Source organism: Melitaea cinxia, chromosome 14, assembly GCF_905220565.1.
Source record: "Melitaea cinxia chromosome 14, ilMelCinx1.1, whole genome shotgun sequence".
NCBI lineage: Eukaryota > Metazoa > Arthropoda > Insecta > Lepidoptera > Nymphalidae > Melitaea > Melitaea cinxia.
This window is the reverse complement of record NC_059407.1, coordinates 12,699,258-12,726,656: the sequence shown is the minus strand read 5'-3', so window position 1 is coordinate 12,726,656 and position 27,399 is coordinate 12,699,258. Positions and strand designations below refer to the sequence as shown.

At 34.5% G+C, this 27,399-nt stretch overlaps 2 protein-coding genes and 1 long non-coding RNA gene across 3 annotated transcripts; 2 read left to right on the top strand and 1 right to left on the bottom strand.

The window, feature by feature from the left end:
• Positions 1 to 363: 363 nt before the first annotated feature.
• On the bottom strand, positions 364 to 1,592 carry LOC123659539 (ankyrin repeat domain-containing protein 54-like). Its single transcript, XM_045594748.1, has one exon. It carries the CDS (start codon positions 1,427 to 1,429, stop codon positions 629 to 631), a length of 801 nt encoding a protein of 266 aa, XP_045450704.1. The 5' UTR covers positions 1,430 to 1,592; the 3' UTR covers positions 364 to 628.
• A 145-nt stretch (positions 1,593 to 1,737) lies between these two features.
• Positions 1,738 to 23,307, top strand: LOC123660014 (armadillo repeat-containing protein 8-like). The gene is made up of 13 exons (XM_045595157.1): positions 1,738 to 1,858; positions 1,955 to 2,168; positions 2,952 to 3,158; positions 4,853 to 5,096; positions 13,431 to 13,565; positions 14,489 to 14,591; positions 15,046 to 15,261; positions 15,728 to 15,799; positions 16,326 to 16,461; positions 17,971 to 18,062; positions 18,682 to 18,861; positions 19,360 to 19,506; positions 23,134 to 23,307. Exons 1-13 carry the CDS (start codon positions 1,835 to 1,837, stop codon positions 23,305 to 23,307), a joined length of 1,944 nt encoding a protein of 647 aa, XP_045451113.1. The 5' UTR covers positions 1,738 to 1,834.
• Positions 23,308 to 24,115: 808 nt separating this feature from the next.
• LOC123660015 lies at positions 24,116 to 26,346 on the top strand. Its single transcript, XR_006744123.1, has 2 exons — positions 24,116 to 24,167; positions 25,118 to 26,346. It is a non-coding gene; the product is annotated as an uncharacterized LOC123660015 (long non-coding RNA).
• The last annotated feature ends 1,053 nt before the right edge of the window (positions 26,347 to 27,399 follow it).

Here is a 27,399-nt window from a genome sequence, read left to right as displayed (position 1 = left end):
AAATATCACGGTGCTGTTGTGACAAAACTTAATAAAGAAGTGTCCAAAAAGTGGATTTTAATTTACCATTCCTTCTGACGCATTCGAGCAAAAATAGGAATTATTGGGCATATGTATTAACTCATCCCTAACGTAAACCCTTGATAAATTAAAAGCTATAACTTAAAATATATTGTTTCCCTTGGGTTTCAACTTAACAAGGTTCTGCAGTAATCTTATGGGACATACCCAATTGGCCAACTCCATCCTCCAACATGACCATAGTTTTTGCAAAGTTGCCAAAACTTAAGGAGTATAATAAGTAAAAGTTATCATAGATTACTGTGAAAATTAATATAACTTGTGTGAATGAAAGAATTTTCAAAAGATGATAATAAATTTATTACTTTAAGACACTAGTTGCAACAATGAATATTTTGAATCAATAAGACAATGAGAGTAGTTACAATAATAACTAGAAAAAATTTTCTTATATTTTTATAATTCGTTAAACCTTAACCCTAAATATTAGAAATAAGTTGATGACACTTGCCACTTACAATCAAAATTTTAAATCTATTATATTATGACCTATATTTAATTAGTTACAATTATTCAAACAGTCTTAAATTTCTTTAATGAACAAAATTTATCTTAATTTTAACGAGTCAAGACTGTCTAGAAGGTTTTGTACTTCAGAATCAACTTGTTCCCTTGTGCTTACATTTTCTAATCTCTCTCGTACAGACTCTAGTTCACCCGCATCGGCTTTTTGTATCTTCATATATTTAAGCATCATCTCGACAACTAGACAAATTTCACTGATAAGTTGTTTCGTTTCCTCAAAGTGGCCAGCTCCACTGGGGCGCATTTGTATCAGTTTCAGCTTGCTTTGTGCCAACTGTATTGGATTACGACCATTTTTATCATTAGATCTTACATCTGTTCCAGCGTCAAGCAACTCTATGACGACGGGGATGTGGTTAGTACAAGCTGCAAGATGCAGAGGTGTATTACCCAGGGTATCTTTGATATTAGGGTTTGCGCCGTGTCTTAGTAACATTTTAACAACATCAACATAGCCACGACAAGCTGCCAAATGCAAAGGGCTTCTTTTGTGTTCATCAGAGGAGTTGGGATCAGCGCCTGACAGGAGCAACTTCTCTACAAGCTCGGTGTTGTTGGTAGATGCAGCGAAACGTAGTTTTTTATTCCTCGATGAACATATTGTACCCACATAGCGATACTTCAATCTACAGTGTCTAGCTTTTGTTGAGCATTTTATCTTGCCAATATGTTCATGAGGCTCGTCCAAAAAGTCAATTGGCATGGGCTGTCCAGCTAAATTTATTGGTATTGCTCGTGGATTGAATTCCAACACACAGTACGAATGGTCGAAAACAGGGTTGTCGCTGCTTTCATTACCAGTGTCTACTCCGGAATCAGCCATATTTACAATATCTATTTAAGTTTGCGATATGACATACATACCAATACCAACAAGGGTGCGGAAAACCACACAATTTCTAAAAACTAATAAGAAACAACAGTTTGAGAACAACAAAACTTTCTATAAATTGACAAGTGTCAAATTATGTAAATTGTCATAATATCAAAGTGACCACCACAGATGCGGTGGGTAAATAGAACATTTGGTAATAGACCTAATATTACGATTTTTCAATATTATGTAATAATCTATTATCTATGGCAAAATATGTAATCTGTGTGAATTTTGTGATAGTGACAGGTGTTTCGCGATTTGACAGCGACAGCGACAGCGCATTCACTAATCGGTCTTACAATATAATTTAGGTGATATTTTTAACTAAAGTACGGCGTAGATATCACAAATATGCAGCAACTTACTATATTTATGGTAAGACGTACAATTTTTTTTATGTTATTTTAGTTACGTTATATATTTTTTTTTAAATTTTCTCTTTAATTATAACCTACAATATTTTGCCGAAAGGATATTGAAAGTTCACGTTCCTATATCGACGAGCTCTACTCGCCGAATCAAGAAAAGATAATGGAGGCATTGGTGACGCTAAAGAATTCAGTGATAGGAAGCAACAGACAGAAAAGTTCAGTTATTGAACAAGGGATAGTGCCCAGGTTACTGCAACTGATGACCGATGATGGCCTCGATCCGAACATAAGACTTGAAGCAACTATCACAATTGGTATGATACAACTTTATTTGTTTTTATATTTCACATGCCCCAGTTATCTAGTATTTGCTGTCAGTATAACATAATTGCCCTTTGCTATCAATGTCATATATTGTGTATAATATTAATGTTATTTTTATAGCGATTTAATCAAAGAAGATAATAAACATTGTGTAATAAAACATATCTGTTTATTGTTCTCTTCTTTTTTTGCAAACAATCCCTAAATGTATAATAAAGTACCTACTTTATACTGTCATATTACCAATGTTTGTTATGCAATTTCAAATTCATGAATGAATTACCTAAAAAACTTTCTCAATAAACAACATGTACTTTTAAATAATTTTGAAGGTTTTAATGAAATAAATATTGTTATCTATATCTACAATTAATATGTATATTAAAACAAAGATATAATTGAGACTTAACAATAAGTAAATAACAACTGTTGATATTTTTAAATAGGTCACTTAAATATTTGACACAAGTTAATCAATAATAATAGTATGTAAATGTAATAAACTAGGTTGATTTTTAAGAGAATTATCATTTTTAATTTGGTATATATCTGACTGAATAGGAATCTTATTTGAATTAGTGGCTGATAAGTAATATTTTAAAAGTGCATTCAAATATTTTTGTGACATTAATAAAATTATTCAGTATTAAATAAATGTTTTTTATACTTAAAATAATAACTAAAGTCAAAATTTTTTGTAGTTACAAGAGCTTTAGTTGTTTTATATCAAGTTTCATTGAAAGTTATTGTAAAAAATATTGTTTTTTAACCAGGTTCTCTAGCAAAAGGCACACCTGAAAATGTTGCATCACTAGTTGATCAAGGTGCAACTGTAGTACTTGTAGAGTTATTGAAAGTAGTCCCAACTGGTACAAGATTGGCAGAAGCATGTCTCTGTGCGTTGAGAAGCATATTTCAGCATCCTCCAGCACCCATATCTGCACTGCCCTCAGACATGAGACTGTTAACGAGATTAACACGTAAGTGGCAGTATTTACATATTATTTATTTTTTATATGAAGGCTAAGATGACCAGCCTAGGCTTTAAGAGTTTTGTGAACTCATTTATGTTATTTATTAAAATAAATTCATTCATTTAATTCAGCTAGAAATGATCCTATCATAGAGTTTAAGCTTAGCCACATAATTAGCGATTTATTTTTATTTATAAAGGTTTTCTATCTGTCAGACTTAATAATAATAATGTATGTATTTTAACACTATAGTACATACATACTTCAGCCTAATAAAGTCCACTGCTGGACATAGGCCTCCCCAAGTTCCCCAAGTTCATGTGTTTTGACCATAGTCACCATGCTGGGCAGGCGGGTTGGTGACCGCAGGACTGGCTTTGTCGCACCGAAGACGCTGCTGCCCGTCTTCGGCGTGTGTATTTCAAAGCCAGCAGTTGGATGGTTATCCCGCCATTGGTCGGCTTTTTAAGTTCCAAGGTGGTAGTGGAACTGTGTTATCCCTTAGTCGCCTTTTACGACACCCACGGGAAGAGAGGTGGCTATATTCTTAATGCCGTAACCACACAGCACGTACATATTAACTATAAAATGAATTATATATGACGCAATTGAAAGTAAATATAATCTTCATTTTATCATAATTTATGTCTGCAGTTACATGGACAGAATATTAATTTTCAGTATTACAAAATTTGTTACTTTGTTGGTCATTTATTGTAGTGTAATATATTTACGACATTTTATTATATGAAATGGTTTTGTTGCAAGGTTAAAATAATAAAATATTGAAATGGATAAAATTGTAGGATAATTATGAAAGTAGTAGAAAAAGTACGTGTTTTCGTTCTTTATTTTAAATATAATAATTGACAACATTTTATTAATGACGAATTGATCACTGATGACAATGATTGATGACGTTTTTAAGATGCCATAGGTATTGTGTTTTCTACAAAATCTATGATGCTAAATGTCAGCTGTCCATAACTGTAGGTAGTAAGTAGTTAATGTTGTAAAACAGATTTTTAAAGTGCACATAGTTCATTCTAAATTTTGCATTAGGTATGTACAATTTCGACTTGATTGTCGTGACGACGCGTTGCTACAACGGTCACAACACTGGTGTGCGGTTGTTGCGCTGGCGGTTGCGGGTTCGATCCCCGCACATGACAAACATTTGTATTGACCATACATATGTTGGTCGTGGTATGGGTGTTTGTGCAGTCCTTGTGGGTCTCCACCGTGCCTCGGAGAGCACGTTAAGCCGTAGGTCCCGGTTGTGATCATGTACGCCTGATAGATATATATAGATCTTTACTAATAGTGGGGATCGTTATTCATATATCCGCCAACCTGCATTGGAGCAGCATGGTGGATTAAGCTCTGATTCTTCTCCTACATGGGGAAAGAGGCCTATGCCCAGCAGTAGGATATTACAGGCTGAAGCGTAAATGTACAACTTCGTAACTAAAATTTTCTTTAGTACAATGTAAATCGTCTCTTGTTTGTGATTAAAATTCGCTCAATAGTTTTGCCTGAAACATTCATCTATATATTATTATTAATCGATCGTAATATAGTTGGTTAAAACCATCCGTTTTGCTCACGAATCGTTCAATATCGAACAGTTGATTCCAACATCTTACGAACTGTTCGATATTGAAACCTGAACAGGTCTTTAAGCTTACGTTTTCCGATAGAAATAGCCCGAGAGGGTTCGCCAACGGCACGAGCGTGCGTCGTTCGCATCCTATCAATATGGTGCAGTGGTCCCGTAGAGCAAGAGGCGTTGTGTGCAGCGGGCGCTTGTGGCGCTGTAGCAGCGCTGCTTGCCTGTCGGGGTTATACCGCGCCACCGCTAGCTCGAGCGCTGCCAGCGCTGGATTTATTAGCAGCTATGTGCTTCGAAAATGCTAATGTCTCACAAGTCGCTCTAAATACGAGGTGAGTTGAGATATGTGTCTTAGATGGTTCATGGTTTCATATGTGTTTGGGTTGGGCACAACTCAAATACTCTTGCCCGCTCGCTAATGAACGGTGACCAACGACTCCGTCGTCTTAAGAGAAAAATGCCTAAGATTTGGTCAAAACACAGTAGTCACCGTTTAAGTTGAGGATGTGACAGGTCTCACACCCTTCACGCCAATTAGAAGCCACGACTATAGTTTTTGTCCTGGGATGGGATCTCCCGCGATTTCGGCTTGTCCGATTTCGAGACTTTTAAGCTCGAGACAGTCGAAATATCGAGACATGAATTTTGACATGAACAATGAACATGAATTCCACAATTCAAATAAAAGATGACAGAAATTCGAGGCTAAAGAACTGATGTTTAGCAAATGGGAGAAACATTTGGCCTACCCTGTACTGGACATTCAATAATAGAAGTGCGCCCTGTTTTGCGGGAGTGGGTTGAATGTAACTGCACGTTTAATATATTTTAGCTATTACAATAGTGTTATGTCTTACGATTTGTTACTGTGGGGTAATGCTACAGATATTGAGACTGTATTTATTTTGCAAAAAAGGGATATTCGCGGCAATTTCGATCTTGGACCTCGAGTCTACCTGCGGGATGTTTTTCATAAGGTAGACATACTAACAATTATGTCGCAATAGGTTTATAACAATATTATGTATATTCACAAGAATATCGATTAACTAAGTAATAATCACAGTAAACACGAGAAGGAATTACAAAATTGTGACTCCCAAGTTTCCGACTGCGCAAAGTAAACGTCTCCTTTCTGAGTTATTGTATTCGCATGTAGAATAAAATCCCACAAATTATCAAAAAGAAATCATTATCATTATTATATAATAAAACTAAGTTGATAAAATGTGTGTAAAATGAATAATGTTGTTTATAAACAAGTAGTGTAAAAAATAAGAAAATGTTTTCAATTTTTTTTTTTTTTACTTTTTAGGTCATACACTGTTAAAAATTTCTTTGGTAAACTTACTAAAAATGTGTGGGAAGTTTTAACGCAAAACAATTTAGTAAATTTACTAAACAGAATGCTTCAACTCAATTTGAGAAAATTACAAAATGTTATTGGAAATTTACCAAGCAGTTCCAGAAGATTTAAATAGTAATTTTATCATACAGTTTTGTAATTTTACTCAAGAATGTATCATGAAAATGCTTAGTAAATTTACTATGCTGTTTTGTAACTATACTACTTAATTCACTTGAATTGAGTTTGATAAAATTGCAAAATATTTTTGGAGATTTACCAAGCGGTTACAGAAAATTTGATTAGTAATTTTACTATACAGTTTTGTAATTTTATTCAATAATTGATCATAAAAATGTTTAGTAAATTTACTACGCAGTTTCGTAACTACACCAACCAATTCATTTGAATTGGGTTTGATAAAATTACAAAATATTTTTGGAAATTTGCCAAGCAGTTACAGAAAATTTGATTAGTAATTTTACTATACAATTTTGTAATTTTAATCAATAATTGATCATAAAAATGTTTAGTAAATTTACTACGCAGTTTCGTAACTATACCAACCAATTCATTTGAATTGGGTTTGATAAAATTACAAAATATTTTCGGAAATTTACCAAGCAGTTACAGAAAATTTGATTGGTAATTTTACTATACAGTTTTGTAATTTTAATCAATAATTGATCATAAAAATGTTTAGTAAATTTACTATGTAGCTTTCTTATTGTACTGTACAATTGATTTCAATTGAGATTTTTAAAACTAGAGACATCTGATGTTATTTTACCAACTTATTATTGTTGCTGTTATTTTATTTTTGATACTTCCTAATATCCTGGAAGTCGTTAATTTAAATAATTTAAACGTTAAAAATATAGGACTTAATTGATTAATTTAAAATTAAAACTCGCACTCGAAGCGCGCCGAAGTAAGTTCAGGAGTGCTTTGTTGAGCTCTGCGAGCTCATCAACACTTCAACATTAATGATTTTTGAGCTCTTCGAGCTCAAAAATTTTTTTTAGAACTTTTGCAACAACGATATCTTACGCATCAATTGACCGATTTTAACTTTCTGAATGCTATTCGACGCAGTTTCTCGAGTACTAAAAATGTTGTGAAGAGAACAAAATCGATAAGTCTCAAAATTTCAAAGTTATCTTGAAAAAACGTTTTTTTTTTGGAATTTTTGAAATGCCATAACTGCAAAACGCGTGGTTTGATTTCGATGTTCAAGACGGCAATCGACGCAGTTTTTTGAGGCGTAAAAATGTTACAATGAGAGCGAAACCGATGAGACGTAAAGTCACTAAGTTATTCTAAGAAACGCTTGTTTTTTAATTTTTTCGATTTTTTTGGTTTTCGATATCTCACGAACGAATGAACCGATTTTGATTTGCAAAACGGCATTCGACGTCGTTTTTTGAGCTTAAGAGCTGATTAGGTTATGGAATTGATCGGTGCAATAGCCAAAAAGTTATTCTAAAAAAACATCATTTTCGAAAATTTTTTTTCGCGGTTTTTTTTTAAATTTCTCAAAATCTACCGAATCGATTCACTTCAAATTTTCAGGAAGTCTAAGTTGAGTGGAACCCTTTCGAATGCCACGAGTCTCGTTTCGATCGGTCAAGCCGTTCAAAAGTTATAAGAGGTTTACATGCGTACACACACACATCCACACAGACATACACTGTTAAAAATTTCTTTGGTAAACTTACTAAAAATGTGTGGGAAGTTTTAACGCAAAACAATTTAGTAAATTTACTAAACAGAATGCTTCAACTCAATTTGAGAAAATTACAAAATGTTTTTGGAAATTTACCAAGCAGTTCCAGAGGATTTAAATAGTAATTTTATCATACAGTTTTGTAATTTTACTCAAGAATGTATCATGAAAATGCTTAGTAAATTTACTATGCTGTTTTGTAACTATACTACTTAATTCACTTGAATTGAGTTTGATAAAATTGCAAAATATTTTTGGAGATTTACCAAGCGGTTACAGAAAATTTGATTAGTAATTTTACTATACAGTTTTGTAATTTTAATCAATAATTGATCATAAAAATGTTTAGTTTTTTATGCATACTAAGAACTTTTAGCCCATAAAACCGTCAGGGAATATTTAATATTTTAAATGATAGTTTATACATAATTATTCTCCTTATATTAGAACTTTAACTGAGAAAAAAAATCATTACTTTTAACTGCAAGAAAAAAATTAAATACATATATTAAGATTGAATGGAAAAAAATTAAGTATTCGATAATTCATTTTCTAACCAGCTAATTCACCAACATTTTCTAACTTTATAACTTGTTAAAAAAAAAATTCGAAAAGAGGATGACCCTGAAGGCCATCCTTGCAACTTCCCGCTATCTACACTCGAAGCGCGCCGAAGTAAGTTCAGGAGTGCTTTGTTGAGCTCTGCGAGCTCATCAACACTTCAACATTAATGATTTTTGAGCTCTTCGAGCTCAAAAATTTTTTTTAGAACTTTTGCAACAACGATATCTTACGCATCAATTGACCGATTTTAACTTTCTGAATGCTATTCGACGCAGTTTCTCGAGTACTAAAAATGTTGTGAAGAGAACAAAATCGATAAGTCTCAAAATTTCAAAGTCATCTTGGAAAAACTTTTTTTTTGAAATTTTTGAAATGCCATAACTTTGGAACGTGTTGTTCGATTTTGACGTTCAAGACGGCAATCGACGAAGTTTTTTGAGGCGTAAAAATGTTACAATGAGAGCGAAACCGATGAGACGTACAGTCTCCATGTTATCCTAAAAAAACGCTTGTTTTTGAATTTTTTCGATTTTTTTGGTTTTCGATATCTCACGAACGAATCAACCGATTTCGATTTGTACAACGGCAATCGACGCAGTTTTTTGAGCACTAAAAGTGATGTAAGGAAAACAAAGTCGATGAGTCTCAAAATTTCAAAGTTATCTTGAAAAAACGTTTTTTTTGGAATTTTTGAAATGCCATAACTGCAAAACGCGTGGTTTGATTTCGATGTTCAAGACGGCAATCGACGCAGTTTTTTGAGGCCTAAAAATGTTACAATGAGAACAAAATCGATTAGACGTAAAGTCACTAAGTTATTCTAAGAAACGCTTGTTTTTTAATTTTTTCGATTTTTTTGGTTTTCGATATCTCACGAACGAATGAACCGATTTTGATTTGCAAAACGGCATTCGACGTCGTTTTTTGAGCTTAAGAGCTGATTAGGTTATGGAATTGATCGGTGCAATAGCCAAAAAGTTATTCTAAAAAAACATCATTTTCGAAAAATTTTTTTCGCGGTTTTTTTTTAAATTTCTCATAATCTACCGAATCGATTCACTTCAAATTTTCAGGAAGTCTAAGTTGAGTGGAACCCTTTCGAATGCCACGAGTCTCGTTTCGATCGGTCAAGCCGTTCAAAAGTTATAAGAGGCTTACATGCGTACACACACACATCCACACAGACATACAGACACCCTCGTAAAAATAGTCAGGGAAGCTTTCTAGGGCCTTTAAACGTCGAGATATGATGAAAACTCGACTTTCGAAAAACGGGGTAAAACCAATAACTTCCCGATTTTTAAAAAAATTTTTAATTTTTTTAGAGGGAAGTTAAAAATGCTTTATTAATCATAACTTTACTATATATAATTTTCAAATCAAAATTTTACATATAAATATGATATAAAAATATTGATAAATTTTTAATAATTTCAATAATATGTAAATAAACATTTTTTTTTGTAATCTTTCAAGAAACTATGGTAAACCGAAATACTAACAATTTTGGTTCATCTAAAAAAGTAGTTACCCTATTATACTGTTAATTATACAAAACACTGTATAATTTTACAGTCAAAATAATAAAATTAATGAGAAGATTATTGAATTTCCAATGAATTCATTAGAATTCGAATTTAACTATTGTTTCACAATCTTACTAGACCACAGATTAAATTAAAATACGCACAATGTTTGTAAATTTACGAAGCTTGGAAACGAAAGTCGACAGCGTGTTTAGTAAAATTAAACAAGGCTAAAGAAAAATAGTATTTTTTAGTAATTTTACAATACATTGTGTAATTTTACAATAAGAATAGTAAAAATACCAATATAAAATTTTGGTAAATCTTCAAAGTTTGTTATTAAAATTTAATAAACTGTTCCGTGAAATTACAATACAAGTAAGATTTATACTCTAAGATTGTAAAATTAAAGCGCATCTTAGCAAATTTTCTCATATGTCTTGGAAAATTACTCAAAATGTGTTATAATTTGAATTCATACACACTGATTAGTAATTTAGCCATCTCATGTTGAGTAAAAAAATGATAATTTTACAAAAAATTTTTACAGTGTACAGACACCCTCGTAAAAATAGTCAGGGAAGCTTTCTAGGGCCTTTAAACGTCGAGATATGATGAAAACTCGACTTTCGAAAAACGGGGTAAAACCAATAACTTCCCGATTTTTAAAAAAATTTTTAATTTTTTTAGAGGGAAGTTAAAAATGCTTTATTTAATCATAACTTTACTATATATAATTTTCAAATCAAAATTTTACATATAAATATGATATAAAAATATTGATAAATTTTTAATAATTTCAATAATATGTAAATAAACATTTTTTTTTTGTAATCTTTCAAGAAACTATGGTAAACCGAAATACTAACAATTTTGATTCATCTAAAAAAGTAGTTACCCTATTATACTGTTAATTATACAAAACACTGTATAATTTTACAGTCAAAATAATAAAATTAATGAGAAGATTATTGAATTTCCAATGAATTCATTAGAATTCGAATTTAACTATTGTTTCACAATCTTACTAGACCACAGATTAAATTAAAATACGCACAATGTTTGTAAATTTACGAAGCTTGGAAACGAAAGTCGACAGCGTGTTTAGTAAAATTAAACAAGGCTAAAGAAAAATAGTATTTTTTAGTAATTTTACAATACATTGTGTAATTTTACAATAAGAATAGTAAAAATACCAAAAAAATTTTTTGAATTTTTAATACTTTGATTGTAGTTTAAATTACAATATTGTTTTGTAAATTTACAACAAAATTAGTAATTCAAAACACAAACAATGTTAGTAAATTTAAGGAGCTTGGTATCGAAAATTGATAACCTGTTTAGTAAAATTATACATGGCAACAGACAAATAGTATTTTTTAGTAATTTTACAATGTATTGTGTAATTTTACAGTTCAAATTGTAAAAATAATAACAAAATTTGTAAATTTCTAAACACTTCACAGTAATTCGAATTATAAAATATTTGGTAATTTTACAAAAAAATATAGTATCTCAAATTACTAAAAATTTTGGTAAATCTTCAAAGTTTGTTATTAAAATTTAATAAACTGTTCCGTGAAATTACAATACAAGTAAGATTTATACTCTAAGATTGTAAAATTAAAGCGCATCTTAGCAAATTTTCTCATATGTCTTGGAAAATTACTCAAAATGTGTTATAATTTGAATTCATACACACTGATTAGTAATTTAGCCATCTCATGTTGAGTAAAAAAATGATAATTTTACAAAAAATTTTTACAGTGTAGTTTATTTTTTTATTTCAACTACCAAGTAATCTCATTACTACTCCCGAGCGAAGCCGGGTACCATAGCTAGTTAATAGATAGAGCGTATTATTCGGTGCAGGATTACATAGTTGATGTGTGGACTATGTGACGCGTATATCATGCAAGATAATTACTAATTGTCTACTAAAACATAGTTTATATATTATTTTTAAATACTAACGGCGGAGTTTCTTGCTGATGCTTTTCTGTAGAATCGGTGGCAGCTTCACTTTTAAAAATAATAATCACACACAATCACACACAAAAAATTCGAAGCCTATTTTATTAAAGTTTTTTTTTATTTGAATTTTGTAAAGGCCTTTTAACCTTCCGGCTGGTACAATTCCTCTCAGGGCAGGTGGCGAATGCTAGCGCGACCCCATCTTGCCCCACCCAGGCAGACGACTGTTCACACGTGGTGGTTTTTTAGTCAGTAGGAGTCTGACATAACCCTCAGGCGCCCTCGCGCCGGAGGGTATCCATGATGGATTTCCCCACTTAAAAAAAGTCCTCTCAGGGCAGTGTCGCTTTGGGAGTTATCCCTGGAAAATCGTTAGCAGGGAACCGACACCACAATGTCATCAGTGTTGTGAACTTCAAGATTCCTCTCGGCACATTCTTCAGGAATGTTGAACATGCTAAAAGTCACATCAAACATTGATAGCTGTTGTCGGTTCCATTTTCACTGTCAGTCTTAGTCAAATCCAAGGTTTCAACTTTTCGTTACGAACAAGAGATTCTGGCAAAGTATGCTCGCCTTCTCCTAGACTGAGGGAGAGAGGGCAGAGTCTTGATGGCGCCAATTTCTTGCCCCCATAATAAGGACGCATAAACTCGCTTGACAAGAGACGATGAGCTTAATTTTAATTGGCACGTCCATCTGTATGGAAAGAGAAGACAGGCAGTTGAGGTGTTCAATCTCGAACGATAGTAGGCGGGACCGCGGAAGAGTAACCATACCCATAATCCCGCTAATTGCAATGTCACGGTACACCACGGGGTTTTAGTCAGTAGGAGTCTGGCATAACCTCTCGGGCGAAGTGTCTATTAGGATTTCCCCACGTTAAAAAACTTACTTTAATCGACTCGGAGGATCCTTATGTTTAAAATGTGTACTAATAAAAAAATCCTAAAGATCATCAAAATTTATTGTTTACTTTATGTCTAGAATGTCTCGAAAGTATCGGGAAATTTAGCTTGAGGTTTTAGGGTTTGTGGAGTCTCTTGACTTTCAAAACCCCGAGACTTGACAAAACTTAGCTACGTCCGACATACTGCTGAATGTCCCTAAGAAGGAGACCCTAAAAAAAGCTTTCTTTGATAATCAAGCTTTTAAACTCTTAAATTAATTTTACGAAATCTAAACAGTAGATTAGAAAATTAGTGTTTTTCGAACAAACAAGTTTTATCAAAATCGATTTAATAGTTTTTTTATGAATGTGACAAATATTCTGAAATGTTTCAAATGCAATTAAGCTAAAATATAATTTTAATCCTATTTTGCAATATATTATATTCTGAAAACAAGTTATTTCAATCATATGAATAAAAAAAAGGTATAGAACTCAAATAGTTTTATTAAGAATCCTTAATATTTCACTCTTATTCAGCCTTAACATTAGACCATGGTATTGTATCATTTGTACAGTGGAATCCATGGTACTATACAATAAAAACCGTTGTGTTACCATATTTTTTTATATATTTTGCAGGTATGGTGATAAAACAATACCAGAATTGTTGACAACTCTTGTATCAAGAGATAAACCACTTGCTGTAGCAATGGGTGCTGCGAGGTGTCTCACTTTTATACATAGAGCGGGAGTTCTGCCTGCAGATGATAATAGGTAACTATTAATTGATATTAAAATTAAGTTAGTAGACCTTACGAGATAGGCCACAGTAGGAAATATTCAGTTCAAAATCTGGAGTAGCCCGACGTGACTACTTTACTTAGAAGACCACAGCTAAATAACACTGCTCACAAGCAATGTTGTGTTCCTGTGGTGAGTAGGGGACCAGAGTTCCTGGCGGGAATTGGGGGTAGAATCGGGAACGCGCATGCGATGCTTCTGGTGTTGCAGGCGTCTATAAGCTAACGGTAACCACTTACCGTCAGGTGAGATGTGTGCCTGCTTTGCCGACCTCGTTATATTAAAAACATTAAATTCTTTAGCGAATTTCATTCGTCATGACTAAATTTATAATGATTGACAGTTTTTTAATGAGTAACTGTGAAGTTTTTTCTGATCCTTGTCTGCAGAATCTATACTCAGAATTGCTTAACTTTAACTGTACTTAATACATTAAATAAATATAATTTTAATTTGTGAAATGATGATTGAAAAGAACATTAAAACCCTACTTGAAGGTAATTTTTGATTTTAGCCTGGTATCAAACATTTTAATTTCGGATATCAAAATTGTTAATGTTAAACTATTAATTTTTATAATGCGCCTTTTGACAGTGCTGTCCATAGAGAAATAAAACTAGAAAAAAGTGTCAAATGATCACCGAAAGAAAATATTATGGTGGACAAAATTTTGTGGTATTTACACCCCTCAATAATACAAATTATACTTTGTGATTTCATACATAATCAGCAATCGTTTTTTAACTGTCAGTCTATTAATATAAACATTTGGAGAAAACGGTTAATACTGAGTAGGTACATAGTAATATTTTTTTAACATGTAGTTTGCTTTTTGTTTTTGGTACTTTGATTACTCATTTTTTTTTTTACAAATTTTGACTTTTTTTTTGTTTCAGAGTTGTTTTCGGTGCTTTACCATGTCTCGCCCGACTTTGTACTAAAGATATGCCTGAAGATATTCGAGCTACGGCTGCAGAAACACTAGCATACTTAGCAGAGGTAAGAATATAAATTACAGATGCACATAATAAGATAATATTTGTATGGGAATCTATATCACCTCGGTTAAGTGATATATGAATAATTTATACTTCTAAAGTAACCAACCTCATGATGTAAACGGATTTTTGTTAAATCTTGATATTGACTGCAGTGCTTATTTTTTTTTATAACTGACTTTAAATTTTCATTCAAAGTTTTAAATCTGCAAACTGAATTCTTATCTTTTATTTTTATACTTTTTTAAAAATAAACAGTTAACGGATAATTTGCTGACCACTAAAACAGAATTAAATAATCACTATCTTTCAAAACATTTATTGTTTTATAAATACAATAGATTGATAAAATATTAATTTTTATATTATAAATTTTTATAAAATTTACAAGTAACTCATCTAAAAAAAAAAATTTTTTTTTAAACGCCTGACACTAGATAGCTTAAATTTTAAAGGTGGACACGTCCCTCCAACGCCTGGCTGCGATATCCAACCACCTGATGAGTTCCCTCGCAGACATCGTGACGTGCCCCTCGGCCGCGGCCAAGCAGGGCGCGTTCAAGTGCTTCGCGTCCCTCGGAGCCAACGACGAGGACATCCGCAAGAGGATCATCGAGACTCACGGCCTCATGGTGCACGTGGTCAGCGGGATGAACAACCCGGAGCCCTCGGTGAGTACTGTGACCCGGCTGGCGTTGTGGGCCGTTAAAGTTTTTATAATTTAAAACTAGCTGACCCGGCGAACTTCGTATCGCCTAACACAAACTTTATCGTATGGTATTAAAGTTCAAATTGACTTTTAAGTATTATCACAAATCTTTTGTATGGGAGTATAGAAAAGTATTGTTTTTAGACTTTTTCAGGAAATTTAAATTTTTTTTTAGTATTTTTCTCTCCGTAAGAACCATCCTCGTACTTCAAGGAATATTTTAAAAAAAGAATTAGCGAAATCGGTCCAACCGTTCTCGAGTTTTGCGCTTAGCAACACGTTCAGCGACTCATTTTTATATTATAGATAACTATATAGACTGTATAATTTTGATAAGTTTTTCTTTCGGTTTGAAAAATATTTACATTATACACATTTGGAAGTCGGAAATAAAATAAGCGATCTTAATCTTATGTTTTTTTTTTCAGGTCAGATTAGCAGCTGTGAGATGTTTGCATTCGCTGTCGAGGTCAGTTCAGCAGTTACGAACGACATTTCAGGTAAATACATTGTATTTAGATTACTGCCAGTACGAACAATGTCGTCATAATCAATAAGTTTTAATACAAGATTCCCTCTGATGAGTTTATTATTATCCCCTATTATAAATTTATTATGAGTCAATTAAAATCCATATGGAATTTAAATATATACTTTAATGTGTTTTAAAGTAGTTAAAATGTTTATATTATAAATGAAATATTAATTTAGCTTAAAACATACAAAAAATGTATAATTGAGAATAAAAATTATCGTAGAGGCTTGTTGATAAATTAATTATGAGTTCAATGGTCAATTTAAAGATTTGAGTTTAACATCCTTTTTTATTATTGAAATATATTTTTTTCATTTTATTATTAATTTGCGTTCCTTCTCTTTTTATGGTCTAAGAACATCTGTTATTCATAACAATAATTGAGATTATTTACCTAAAACCTTGAATCATGTTAACTTATTAAAAAAATTGAAATAAAAAATGAGTATAAAATTATAACTTAATAATATAAATATTCGTATTTTTCTTAGGACCATGCAGTCTGGAGGCCGTTAATGCAACTTTTGAACGACTCCCCTGGTACGGAACTCCTTACCGTGGGATCATCGACGCTTTGCAACCTTCTACTTGAATTCTCACCAGCCAAAGAACCTATGTTAGACCAAGGTTTGATTTCTAATTTCATAGCTTATTTATATTCATAATAACGTCTCGGTAAAAGAAGACAATTTTTTTTAGTGAGAAGTTGAGATTAGTTACGAACATGGTTAAGGATATTTTGACTGACGAGTTACGATTTAATGATATAATGAAGGACATGCACAAGCTTATATGTTGGTTTAACGGAAAAAAATATAAACATAGCATAATATGTTTTATTTAGACTTCTCTGTCCCTGTCTGAAATTATTCGAAGCTTTCATTTCGGTTCAGTATTTTATTACAGATATACGATAGTTTCTGTAAAGGCTATGGGAGCTCTGTAACAGTCCTAATGTATTTCACGAAAAAGGTGTTACAATGAACATATATGGCAACTCCATTGTTACTAAAAAGGATTAATTTATGTATATCTGCCCATTAGCAAGAATTATAGGAGGATGTTTTTACTGAAATGAAAATATAATTATTCTGACTATGGTCCTAATTCTAAATGTTACAGGGTTTTATATTATAGAGTGACTTGAAATGAAGAATTAATTTATCAGCACAAATATGACATCAGACAGAACTAACGAAACTAATGGACATATAAAGTGATTGTGATATAATACTTTGACAAAAGGTTTCTTAATATAAAATGACATGAGATACTGATGCAAACCTTTTTTTCAGACACACACTCCTACCTAAACTATATATATACTTTATTGCACTCAAAAAATACATGTAAAAACAACATAAGAATAATATTTATGGCAAAGGTGGACTTATCTCTGAAAGAGATTTCTTCCAGTCAACCCATTATTAGACATGAGTGAACATCAAAAGCTTTCAAATAAAGAGTCCACCCAAATGTTATTATTAATGTAATTTTTCATGATAGTCTAAAAGAAAATACGAGAATATTAATTATTATCATTAGTATTTTAAATAAATTGTATCAATTTATTTTAGTTTTTTTTTTCGTTTTATTTATTTTTTAATTCCATATCTTTTTTTTTTAGTATTTAAACCTGTTTTGTTATATGGCAGGATCAAAATTGAATTAAGTTGTTGTTTCTTAAGAAATATAGTGCATACTTTTAAGTTACATTTAAATGGTAAGTGTAAATGCTTATTTAAATTTAGCTAATTGTCTCAGCTCAGCCACGCCTCTCGATCGATTAAATCGTAGTAAATTATAATGCGTGTTCCAATTGACCAGTTGAATGAAGTAAACCATTCCAGAACCATAGACAGGCGTTTTAATTAATAAATTAGAACGCCTTGTTAAGTTTAAGTTGTAATAACAACTTAAGCAATTAAATGTTCATCACTGTAACTTAGCTTAGCCACGCCTCTTGACCAATCTAAATGCTACTTGATTGGGTAAAGGGCGTGGCTTAGTGACAGCTTTGAATCACTATTTTCTTAACGAAAATAGAATATCGTAAGCCTTACAATATAAAAAAAAAACTTATACTTGTATTTTGTTTTTATTTATAGAAAGTTTAAAGAGGTTTCTTCTCTACAGGTGCTGTGGAAATGCTATGTAATCTTACGAAAAGGCCTGAGGCGGCTTTAAGATTGAATGGGATTTGGGCATTAATGAATATGGCTTTTCAGGTAACTGTTATTCTTTCAGTTATATTATACTTTTAGGAGAAACAAACTTATTTATTTAAAAAAAAAGATAGAAAACCGAACACTTAACTTCTATTTATTACTCATTTTTACAAATATAACAATTATCACAAAAATTAACCTTAACCACTAACTTAATCGAAAATAATGACCGACAATTACAATTTAAATTAACCAAGCAAACAACCGTTACTTTGAATATAAAAATGATCAACGCACTCGTCATGAAACAACGACCTATCGTTCCGAAAGCCGAGAAGCAAAAGAGCCCTCTGAACGGGTAGGGACTGCTTTTATTGACGTTGTTGCATGACGTTATAAAACGTATTAGCGGGTAGGGAACTATTTTTATTAACACTTTTGCAGGACGTCACGAAACGTATTAAAATAATCGATATTATGCTAACAATGCTTATAATTATTTAGTTCTAAGGCTTTCTTGATAGGTGGCGCTATCTGTATTTGAGGTCGCGCTAACATTATTATTAAACAATTCGTTTTTTTTATACTAGAACCGGGCTTTGCTTATGACGCCTTTGTATGTATTGTATGTTTTATAGAATATGGGTATCTATAGCTAAGGATTACATATCCTTTCCAGGCAGAGCAAAAAGTAAAACAGCGTATCCTGTGCTGCCTGGGAACGGAGCAAATGTTCCGTCTCCTGGGCGATGGAGACACTCGCGTCATCATGAAGACTCTGGGTTTGCTCAGGAACCTGTTGTCTACAAGACATCACATTGATGCCATCATGGCGGAGTATTCCTCGCAGGTTATGCAGGTTGGTTGGGAATAGGTTTAGTGTGATGCATGCTTTGTGTTTGGACTTCTGGATTTTTTATCCGACTAGGTCAGTAAACAAACGTACGGCCCACCCGATGGTAAGTGGTTACCATAGGCTATAGAGGCCTGCAATACAAGAAGTACTGCAAGCGCGTTGCCGACCCTACTCCTGACCCTTTTCCCATAAGCTTGGCCACCTTACATACCACAGGAACACAAAACTAATTTAATGCAGTATTATTTATCTGTGATGATCTGTAAGGTGAGGTGCTTCCCCCGTCGGGTTGCTCCAGTTTATGAGCAGGATATTTCCTGCTTTGTCCAACCTCAATTAAATAATCCTCTATGTCTAACATATCAAGTATAATAATGCTAAAAATGTTGTCAATCAGTAGTTGTTGTATTGATGTGGAAAAGTCTAGAAAAGTCTAGAAGCGACCAATCGTAATGTGTAGAAGTCTAAAAGAAAAAATAAAATTAATCAATTTGTTTACAGGCCGTTATAGTTGTACTTGAGGGCTCCTACCCAGCTGAGGTCAAAGAACAAGCGCTCTGCATATTAGGCAATATCGGCGATGGAGAAAAAGCGAAGGATCTCATAATGGCAAACGAGGATGTGTTGAGAAAACTTGTAGATTATTTAGTAAGTAATTAAATTTATCGACATAATTATTTATAATGTTAAATAAATAAAAAGTTATAATCAGATAATTGTTTTAAAGAGCTGCCGGTCACAAGTTGTATAGATAGGTCAAAAACGAGGGATGCAATCACGGATGTAAATAAAAAAAAAACCGTGTGCACCAACTGTATATTTCCAACTTTATTAAATAATAATGTTAGCGTGGCGTAAAATACTGATATCGCTATCTATCAAGAAATGTTAGAACTAAAAAATTAGTTTGATTCTGAGTTTGTACATAGGTTTTGTGGAAATCCGTAACACACGCAGTCTTGTATTGCAATAAACCAGCTTGTAATTAGTTTTTTTGCCTAACCTGCCTATCCGCTGAGGGGTCCGCCAACACTACTTCGTACTCCTGGAGTGTTGCCCTTTCATACAAAAACTGCTGATTTGATTTTGAGGAAACTCGGTATGCTTTCGGATAGCTAGCTTCTTTTGACTAAAAATTATCAAAATCCCGTGTCGATAATTGTGTTCGCCAGTAACAGTTTAACTGAAGTATAGGTCACAGCAGGAAATATCCTGTTTAAAATCTTGAGCAGTCCGACTGGGAAAGTACCTCGACCATACAGAAGATGACAGCTAAATTATACTGCTTTCAAACAGTGTTGTGTTCCTGTGGGGAGTAAGGTGACCGGAGCTCCTGGGGGGAGGGGGATTGGGGTTAGGGCGGCGACACGCTTGCGATGTTTCTGGTGTTGCAAGCGTCTATAGCCTACGGTAACCGCTTACCATCAGGTAGGGTATATTCTTGTTGGAAATAAAGAAAGAAAAATACATTTATTTGGGCCATCACAAACATTGCAGAGACTTAATGACTAAAATATTTATACAAAAAAAATTAAAATAAAAAAACCAGATAAATACAGATAATTAAAAAAAATCAGATAATTCAATAAAAAAATGCATACAATATAAATTATACAGAGAAACAAAAAAAGGTAAAAAAAGACAAAAAATCAATATAATTAAAATGTGGTGTCATGGGACACCAGGTAGAAACGAAGTTCCTTCGGATAGTATAGAAGCAACACAATTTGAAAAAAAAATGTTGAATTTTATATATATTTTCTAGTTCTTGATTTTATTTTTTATTTTGTTGATGGGTTTTTAATATAATGGCTAGCTGTGTCTAGACTGTGTTCACAGATTGCAGACTTAGTATAGCGACGATGTTTCAAGTCAGCTATATGTTCTTTAACGCGAGTTTTGATTGATCGTTTTGTTTGTCCTATATAAGAGAGACCACAGTCACAATCAAGCTTGTATATATCTGCATATATATTAGATTCGATAAACCACAGATCCTCGCAAAAGAACACCGATTCCAACCAAGGATGATCCGTGAGGCTATTGAAATTAAAAAACATCCAAATTTCAATAGAGAAGATGGCTGGCAATTACCACCTGCTTGGGACCCCATTATTAATATAATTAAATCAAAAACCAAGCATAATTTACCACAGATTAAAGACTCAATTAGCACATTCTGCGTAGATAGGACTAAATAAATATTGATGTATGTCGGGTAGTTTCGAATAACTTTGTAACGTTAGGACGTCTGACACCTCAGTCCTCCCGTGACCATGGTTGCTGTAAAGTATCCGAAACGTCGGGAATTAAAAGTTAATAATAAACCGCGATAAAATCCGAAAAAAGTGTTTTATTAAATGAGTAAAATTCGCGTAAACATTAGAAAAGAAAAAAAAATCGTACATATTAAAAATAGCATGGTGTCGTCTCCTGTCAAAGATTTTCATTGTAATATGAAACTTTGAATAGTTACGGGTCTCTGTAAAGAACTCACTATAGACGGCGCCACGGTTCGCTTAAACCGAAAATAAAAATCATCATATTGTTACGTGTTAGGGTTCGAAGGATTTGGAGAGAAAGACCTGCTGACTCTTTTCAAGACTTTATTCACAAGTACTAGGTCCAACACAAAGCACTAGGTTCAAACACTAAGCACTAACAATGTCCTATGTCGTAGCCAATGTCGTAGGTCTCGCTGGTACCACTCTTGATCACTAGTTTTCACTCTTGAAGTCGCCTCGAAGATCGCTCAAACTGAACTGTACTCGCTCGCCTACCTGCGGCTATTTATATCGGCCGACGCGAGGCCCAGACCATTCTGGAAAGTTCGCGCATGTACCCGGTTTTCGAGACTATACTTCTATATAGTTCCACAGTAGTACCTCTAACGCCATCTAGTATTGAGTAGAGAGTTTCATGCGGTCTCTGTATTTGCGTGGTTTCAATGGTTGCCGCTAGATGGCGCTAGTTTCTTTGTGTGTCCTTAACAATATCAAAAATTTCGCTCTAGCGGGTACATCGTTCCATAGCTTAATTGGCTAGAGCGCCGACACGGTCAGTCGGAGACGCGGGTTTGAATCCCGCTGGAGCGGTCAATTTTTGATATGATATTCAAAAAAGCGTTTTTTTTTTTAGTTTTTTCAAACTATAATTTATTAAATGTAGATTTTATTATAAAAATATCAGTCACAAACCATTAAAATAATACGGTTATAGCGTGAACATAAATAAATATTACGTTAAATAAAGTAATAGAATGTATATTCTAAGAAACAGAACACAGCGCCATCTATTGGGTGTATTTGTAACTTAGATGTCAAATAATATTGAAGAATTTTATCGATGAACCAACGTACACCGCCATTTATGAGAACTTCATAAAACTAAACAGTAAATAAACACTTACTTAAGAAACAATTAATTGATAGATTTTATTCGTTTACATTCACGACATAAGCGAATAATTGAGATGATAACTATCCTATCCAGTAAGTTAGACCAAAATACGGGTACATGAAATGGAGTGGGGTTATAAAGAGAACCGAATTCAAATGTAATTTTTAAAATTCCCTGTATTCATGCTCAAAGCTTTTAGGAAACTTCCCAATTAGTCAACAGAGTACAACGTGGGCATTAATCGACTTCAGTGATGGCTTGGTGAGGTGTTAGCTATGAAGGAGTGCTTAAGCCATATTTTTGTAAAATATCAATCAAGTATCAAAACATCGGCACAAGTGTATCAAGATACCATACTTGAGAAGGTAGTTAAGCCCCTTAACAACACCACGTTCAATAATCAAGAATGGTCCTTTCAGCGAGATCCAGCGCCGGGTCATAAAGCTCGATCCACCCAATCTTGGTTAGAAATCAACGTTCCGGACTTCATCAGAGCTGAAGACTGGCCGTCATTTAGTCTCGATCTTAATCCGCTGGATTATGATTTATAGTCAGTTTTAGAGAGTATGGCTCGCTCCTAATGCCACGATAATTTGGAGTCCCTAAAACAATCCATACGATTGCCAGTGAAGAATTTTCCCATGCAAAGAGTGCGTGCCTCTATCGATAACTGGCCTCAACATTTAAAGGATTGTATGGCAGCCAATGGAGACCACTTTGAATAAGCTTTATATATTTTTAATGGTTTTATATTAATTTATTAAACGAACACACTGTAATAATAATAAATGTTACGTGCAATAGAAATATTTTGTCTTAGTAACAACATGTAGGGCGAGAGTATGTGTGTATATAAAACGGTCCCGGTGGCGGCAGGCGCACCCGGAGAGCAAGCTGCAGGAGGCGGCGCTGTTCGTGGCCGGCAACCTGGTGTGGCGCGGCGAGGCGGGCGCGGCGGCGCGGCAGGCGCGCCTGGCCGAGCTCGGCGTGCTGCGCGCGCTCAAGCTGCTGCGGGCGCGCCACGACGCGCTGCACCTGCACGACAGGTGAGACTGGGGCGGAGCGGCGCGGCAGGCGCGCCTGGCCGAGCTCGGCGTGCTGCGCGCGCTCAAGCTGCTGCGGGCGCGCCACGACGCGCTGCACCTGCACGACAGGTGAGACTGGGGCGGAGCGGCGCGGCAGGCGCGCCTGGCCGAGCTCGGCGTGCTGCGCGCGCTCAAGCTGCTGCGGGCGCGCCACGACGCGCTGCACCTGCACGACAGGTGAGACTGGGGCGGAGCGGCGCGGCAGGCGCGCCTGGCCGAGCTCGGCGTGCTGCGCGCGCTCAAGCTGCTGCGGGCGCGCCACGACGCGCTGCACCTGCACGACAGGTGAGACTGGGGCGGAGCGGCGCGGCAGGCGCGCCTGGCCGAGCTCGGCGTGCTGCGCGCGCTCAAGCTGCTGCGGGCGCGCCACGACGCGCTGCACCTGCACGACAGGTGAGACTGGGGCGGAGCGGCGCGGCAGGCGCGCCTGGCCGAGCTCGGCGTGCTGCGCGCGCTCAAGCTGCTGCGGGCGCGCCACGACGCGCTGCACCTGCACGACAGGTGAGACTGGGGCGGAGCGGCGCGGCAGGCGCGCCTGGCCGAGCTCGGCGTGCTGCGCGCGCTCAAGCTGCTGCGGGCGCGCCACGACGCGCTGCACCTGCACGACAGGTGAGACTGGGGCGGAGCGGCGCGGCAGGCGCGCCTGGCCGAGCTCGGCGTGCTGCGCGCGCTCAAGCTGCTGCGGGCGCGCCACGACGCGCTGCACCTGCACGACAGGTGAGACTGGGGCGGAGCGGCGCGGCAGGCGCGCCTGGCCGAGCTCGGCGTGCTGCGCGCGCTCAAGCTGCTGCGGGCGCGCCACGACGCGCTGCACCTGCACGACAGGTGAGACTGGGGCGGAGCGGCGCGGCAGGCGCGCCTGGCCGAGCTCGGCGTGCTGCGGGCGCGCCACGACGCGCTGCACCTGCACGACAGGTGAGACTGGGGCGGAGCGGCGCGGCAGGCGCGCCTGGCCGAGCTCGGCGTGCTGCGCGCGCTCAAGCTGCTGCGGGCGCGCCACGACGCGCTCCACCTGCACGACAGGTGAGACTGGGTCGGAGCGGCGCGGGCGGGCTGCTCCTGCTGAAGGAAGAAATACAAGACAATTATTAACATCTTTCTTTATATTCATGTCTAGAAAATGTATATACAATATGTATAAAAAAAATTATTCAATTCACAGTCACCTTCGAATTGTCAACTTACAAACTAAAATTTTAATTATGGTTAAATGTGAAGCTCCCACCGATTCGGATAGTAGATTCTGCAGCGACGAATAGGCAAGAAACTCCGCCGTTACTCTTTAAAAAAAAGTGTTTGCAATTCACACACGACAGAAGTGAAACTTCTGTATTACAGTAGCCTATGAGATTTTTTTTTCACCTATAATATAAAAAACTGCGTAACTTGTTCTATCTCATTCTCCTATACATTTATGTGTTTGTTTCTTTAACCTATGGTTTTCTCGAGCAAATCACAATTTCTAAAGAAGTTTCACTTCAAAAAACGCCGACAAAAGTCAGGCTGTTTGGGCGCTGACTAATCAATGTATTAAAACATATTACAACCTCAGATTAACTTGTGTTAATTAGACTGAAACAATACTAATTAAGTTGTCTTTTTTCACGTATCCCCTTAGTTTTACAATTTCACTCATTTCTGTTTTACCGGTTTATGCATATAGGGATTTATACCGGTAAAAGTAACTGACATACCTCGTGCTTATTTCATTTAAAACAAAGATTTTATTTCGTGTAAAATAATTTATTTAAATTTGTTTTTGTGTTTATTTTCAGAGTAAAAACGGCCCTGGCGCAGTTCAACGACTTTACATAAGTGACCGAAATTGTAACGAATAATGCGTAAAAGTGACTTGTTTCATACGACGCTTATGAATTAGTCCTGATTTAGTGAGTTATCGAGTCATAACAGTTAACTAATGGGTAATCTACATAATGACGCTAAGTATTTAATTGTATATAGCTAAGTTGCTGTTATCTTAAATGTGGAATGTTATTATAGTTATTTATTTTCTTTTCTCATGTTAAAGAGTCGTACACTTATCACCTTTTCTTCACTTTCATTTTTATTAATTACGGGCGATTACATAAAAACTTAAATGTTGTTGATTAACATCGTTAATATTTTATTTTACTTGTGTTACCATTACCTAGACCTTAAAAAAATCGCATTGTAAATTCCATTTACATATTATACGAGTATAAAAGATGTATTCTTGTATTCATCATAATGTCATCGTTAGATTTTTAAATAAATTGAAAGGCGCCTAACCTCGACGTCATCACGAATCTAGCTTAATGTAGTTTGACTACAATAGATAACAATTTATAGATATTTTTTCGGCTTATTGACAATATATAATAAGATTAAGTACGTACGGTACAGGAAAGAAGTGATACTGATAAAAGTGATTGTAGCTTTTGATAAAATAGGGGATGGCTATTAGCGCTGGTTGCTGAGTGACAATCCTTGGATACAAAAAAATAAACGTTTTTCTTTATATTTATGTCGTAAAAATTTTTCGTTATTGAAAAAAATTAAATAAAAAAATGTAGATTGTTTGTGGTCGGAAGATGTTACTAATATAAAATAGCCTTTGATGACACAATAGAATCTCGAATCATTTTTAAGCTTTATGAAATACATAATTTTTAAGCCTTTACATGTAGTTAAGAATTCAATTTTCGTATGCAATTAACAAGTTTTAGTGCTGACATGCGTTTTTATGAAATTGAATGGGAATTATATTATTTGTAATATAAAAAAAAGACATTAAATATCTGTAATGATTCTTGTTGGTTATTGTCGTAGAGAAATTGACCCATTCAATAATGGGAAGGTAAATAAATAAAAAATTGATTTAATAATTGCTAAAACGGGATATTTACCATGTTTTTTATTTTCATTTTACGGAGCTCGATAATATTTTGATATTATTATTGATTTTGATATTATTGATTTAATAATAAATAAATACTCATATATTGGTGTTCAAACTGTGGTACTGTATGTTTTCATTTTTTACATTAAACTGTAATATTTGTACTGTGTGCAAGTTCTGCCAAAAAAAGGCCTAACGTAAAAACAAGATTTATTTGATAAATTGAAAAAAAAAATTGATATGAATTTTTTTTTAAAAAATACTTTTAAATTATTGAAGTCCAATGAGAATATTTTTAAAAATTCTAATCAAATCGCCATATGTATTTCTAATTGACTTTCTAATGTTAAAATATATTTGCGAAGGTAAAATAATGATATTTTTCCTTTGTTTCAATAGTATGTTGTGTATAAAAAAACCTCATTTTAAAATACTATATAAAATATAAAAAAAGAACTGATAGCACTTTAATTTTCAACTAAGTAGAGTAAAGCCATGATTTAAAAAATGTATGAAAAAATTAGCCAAATTTTTAAAATAAATAAATGTTTGCGAAATAAAGAGTTGAAACTTGAAAGCTTACTGTTTATTGAAATTTCTTTCGGGTTATGTAGATATAAATGGAAATTAATTATTAAGATATTGAAAAATTTATTACAATCATATAATCTTTTAAATGTATATGTATTCGTATATTTTTATTTCGCGCCTAATTAATATTCTTCACTCTTACTATCAAATGTTTTTATTTATACCAGTTAAGTTTGTTAAATATGAATGGATAAAGAAAAATCATGGTTGTTTTATTTACCTACATATTTTGAGACAAATTAAACTGCATAAATTGTTTGTTATTAGTGGTCAGTTCCAGATATAGTATTAGTTATAACTGGAAAAGTACCTCAACCTTAAAAAATACCAAAAATAAATAATATTGTTTTTAAATAGTATTATTTTCTTGGTGAATAAAAATAAATAAATAAATAATGGATGTTTTAATTTTCTGCATATTTTGCAACACATTAAATTGTGCGTCAATTATTTATGTTATTAGTCGTCAGTTCAAGAAATATTATAACTTGTAGTTGGGAATGTACCTTAACCTTAAAAAATACCACAGACAAATAATATTGGTCTCAAATAGTGTCTCAAGTAGTGTTTCCGTGGTAAGGTCAG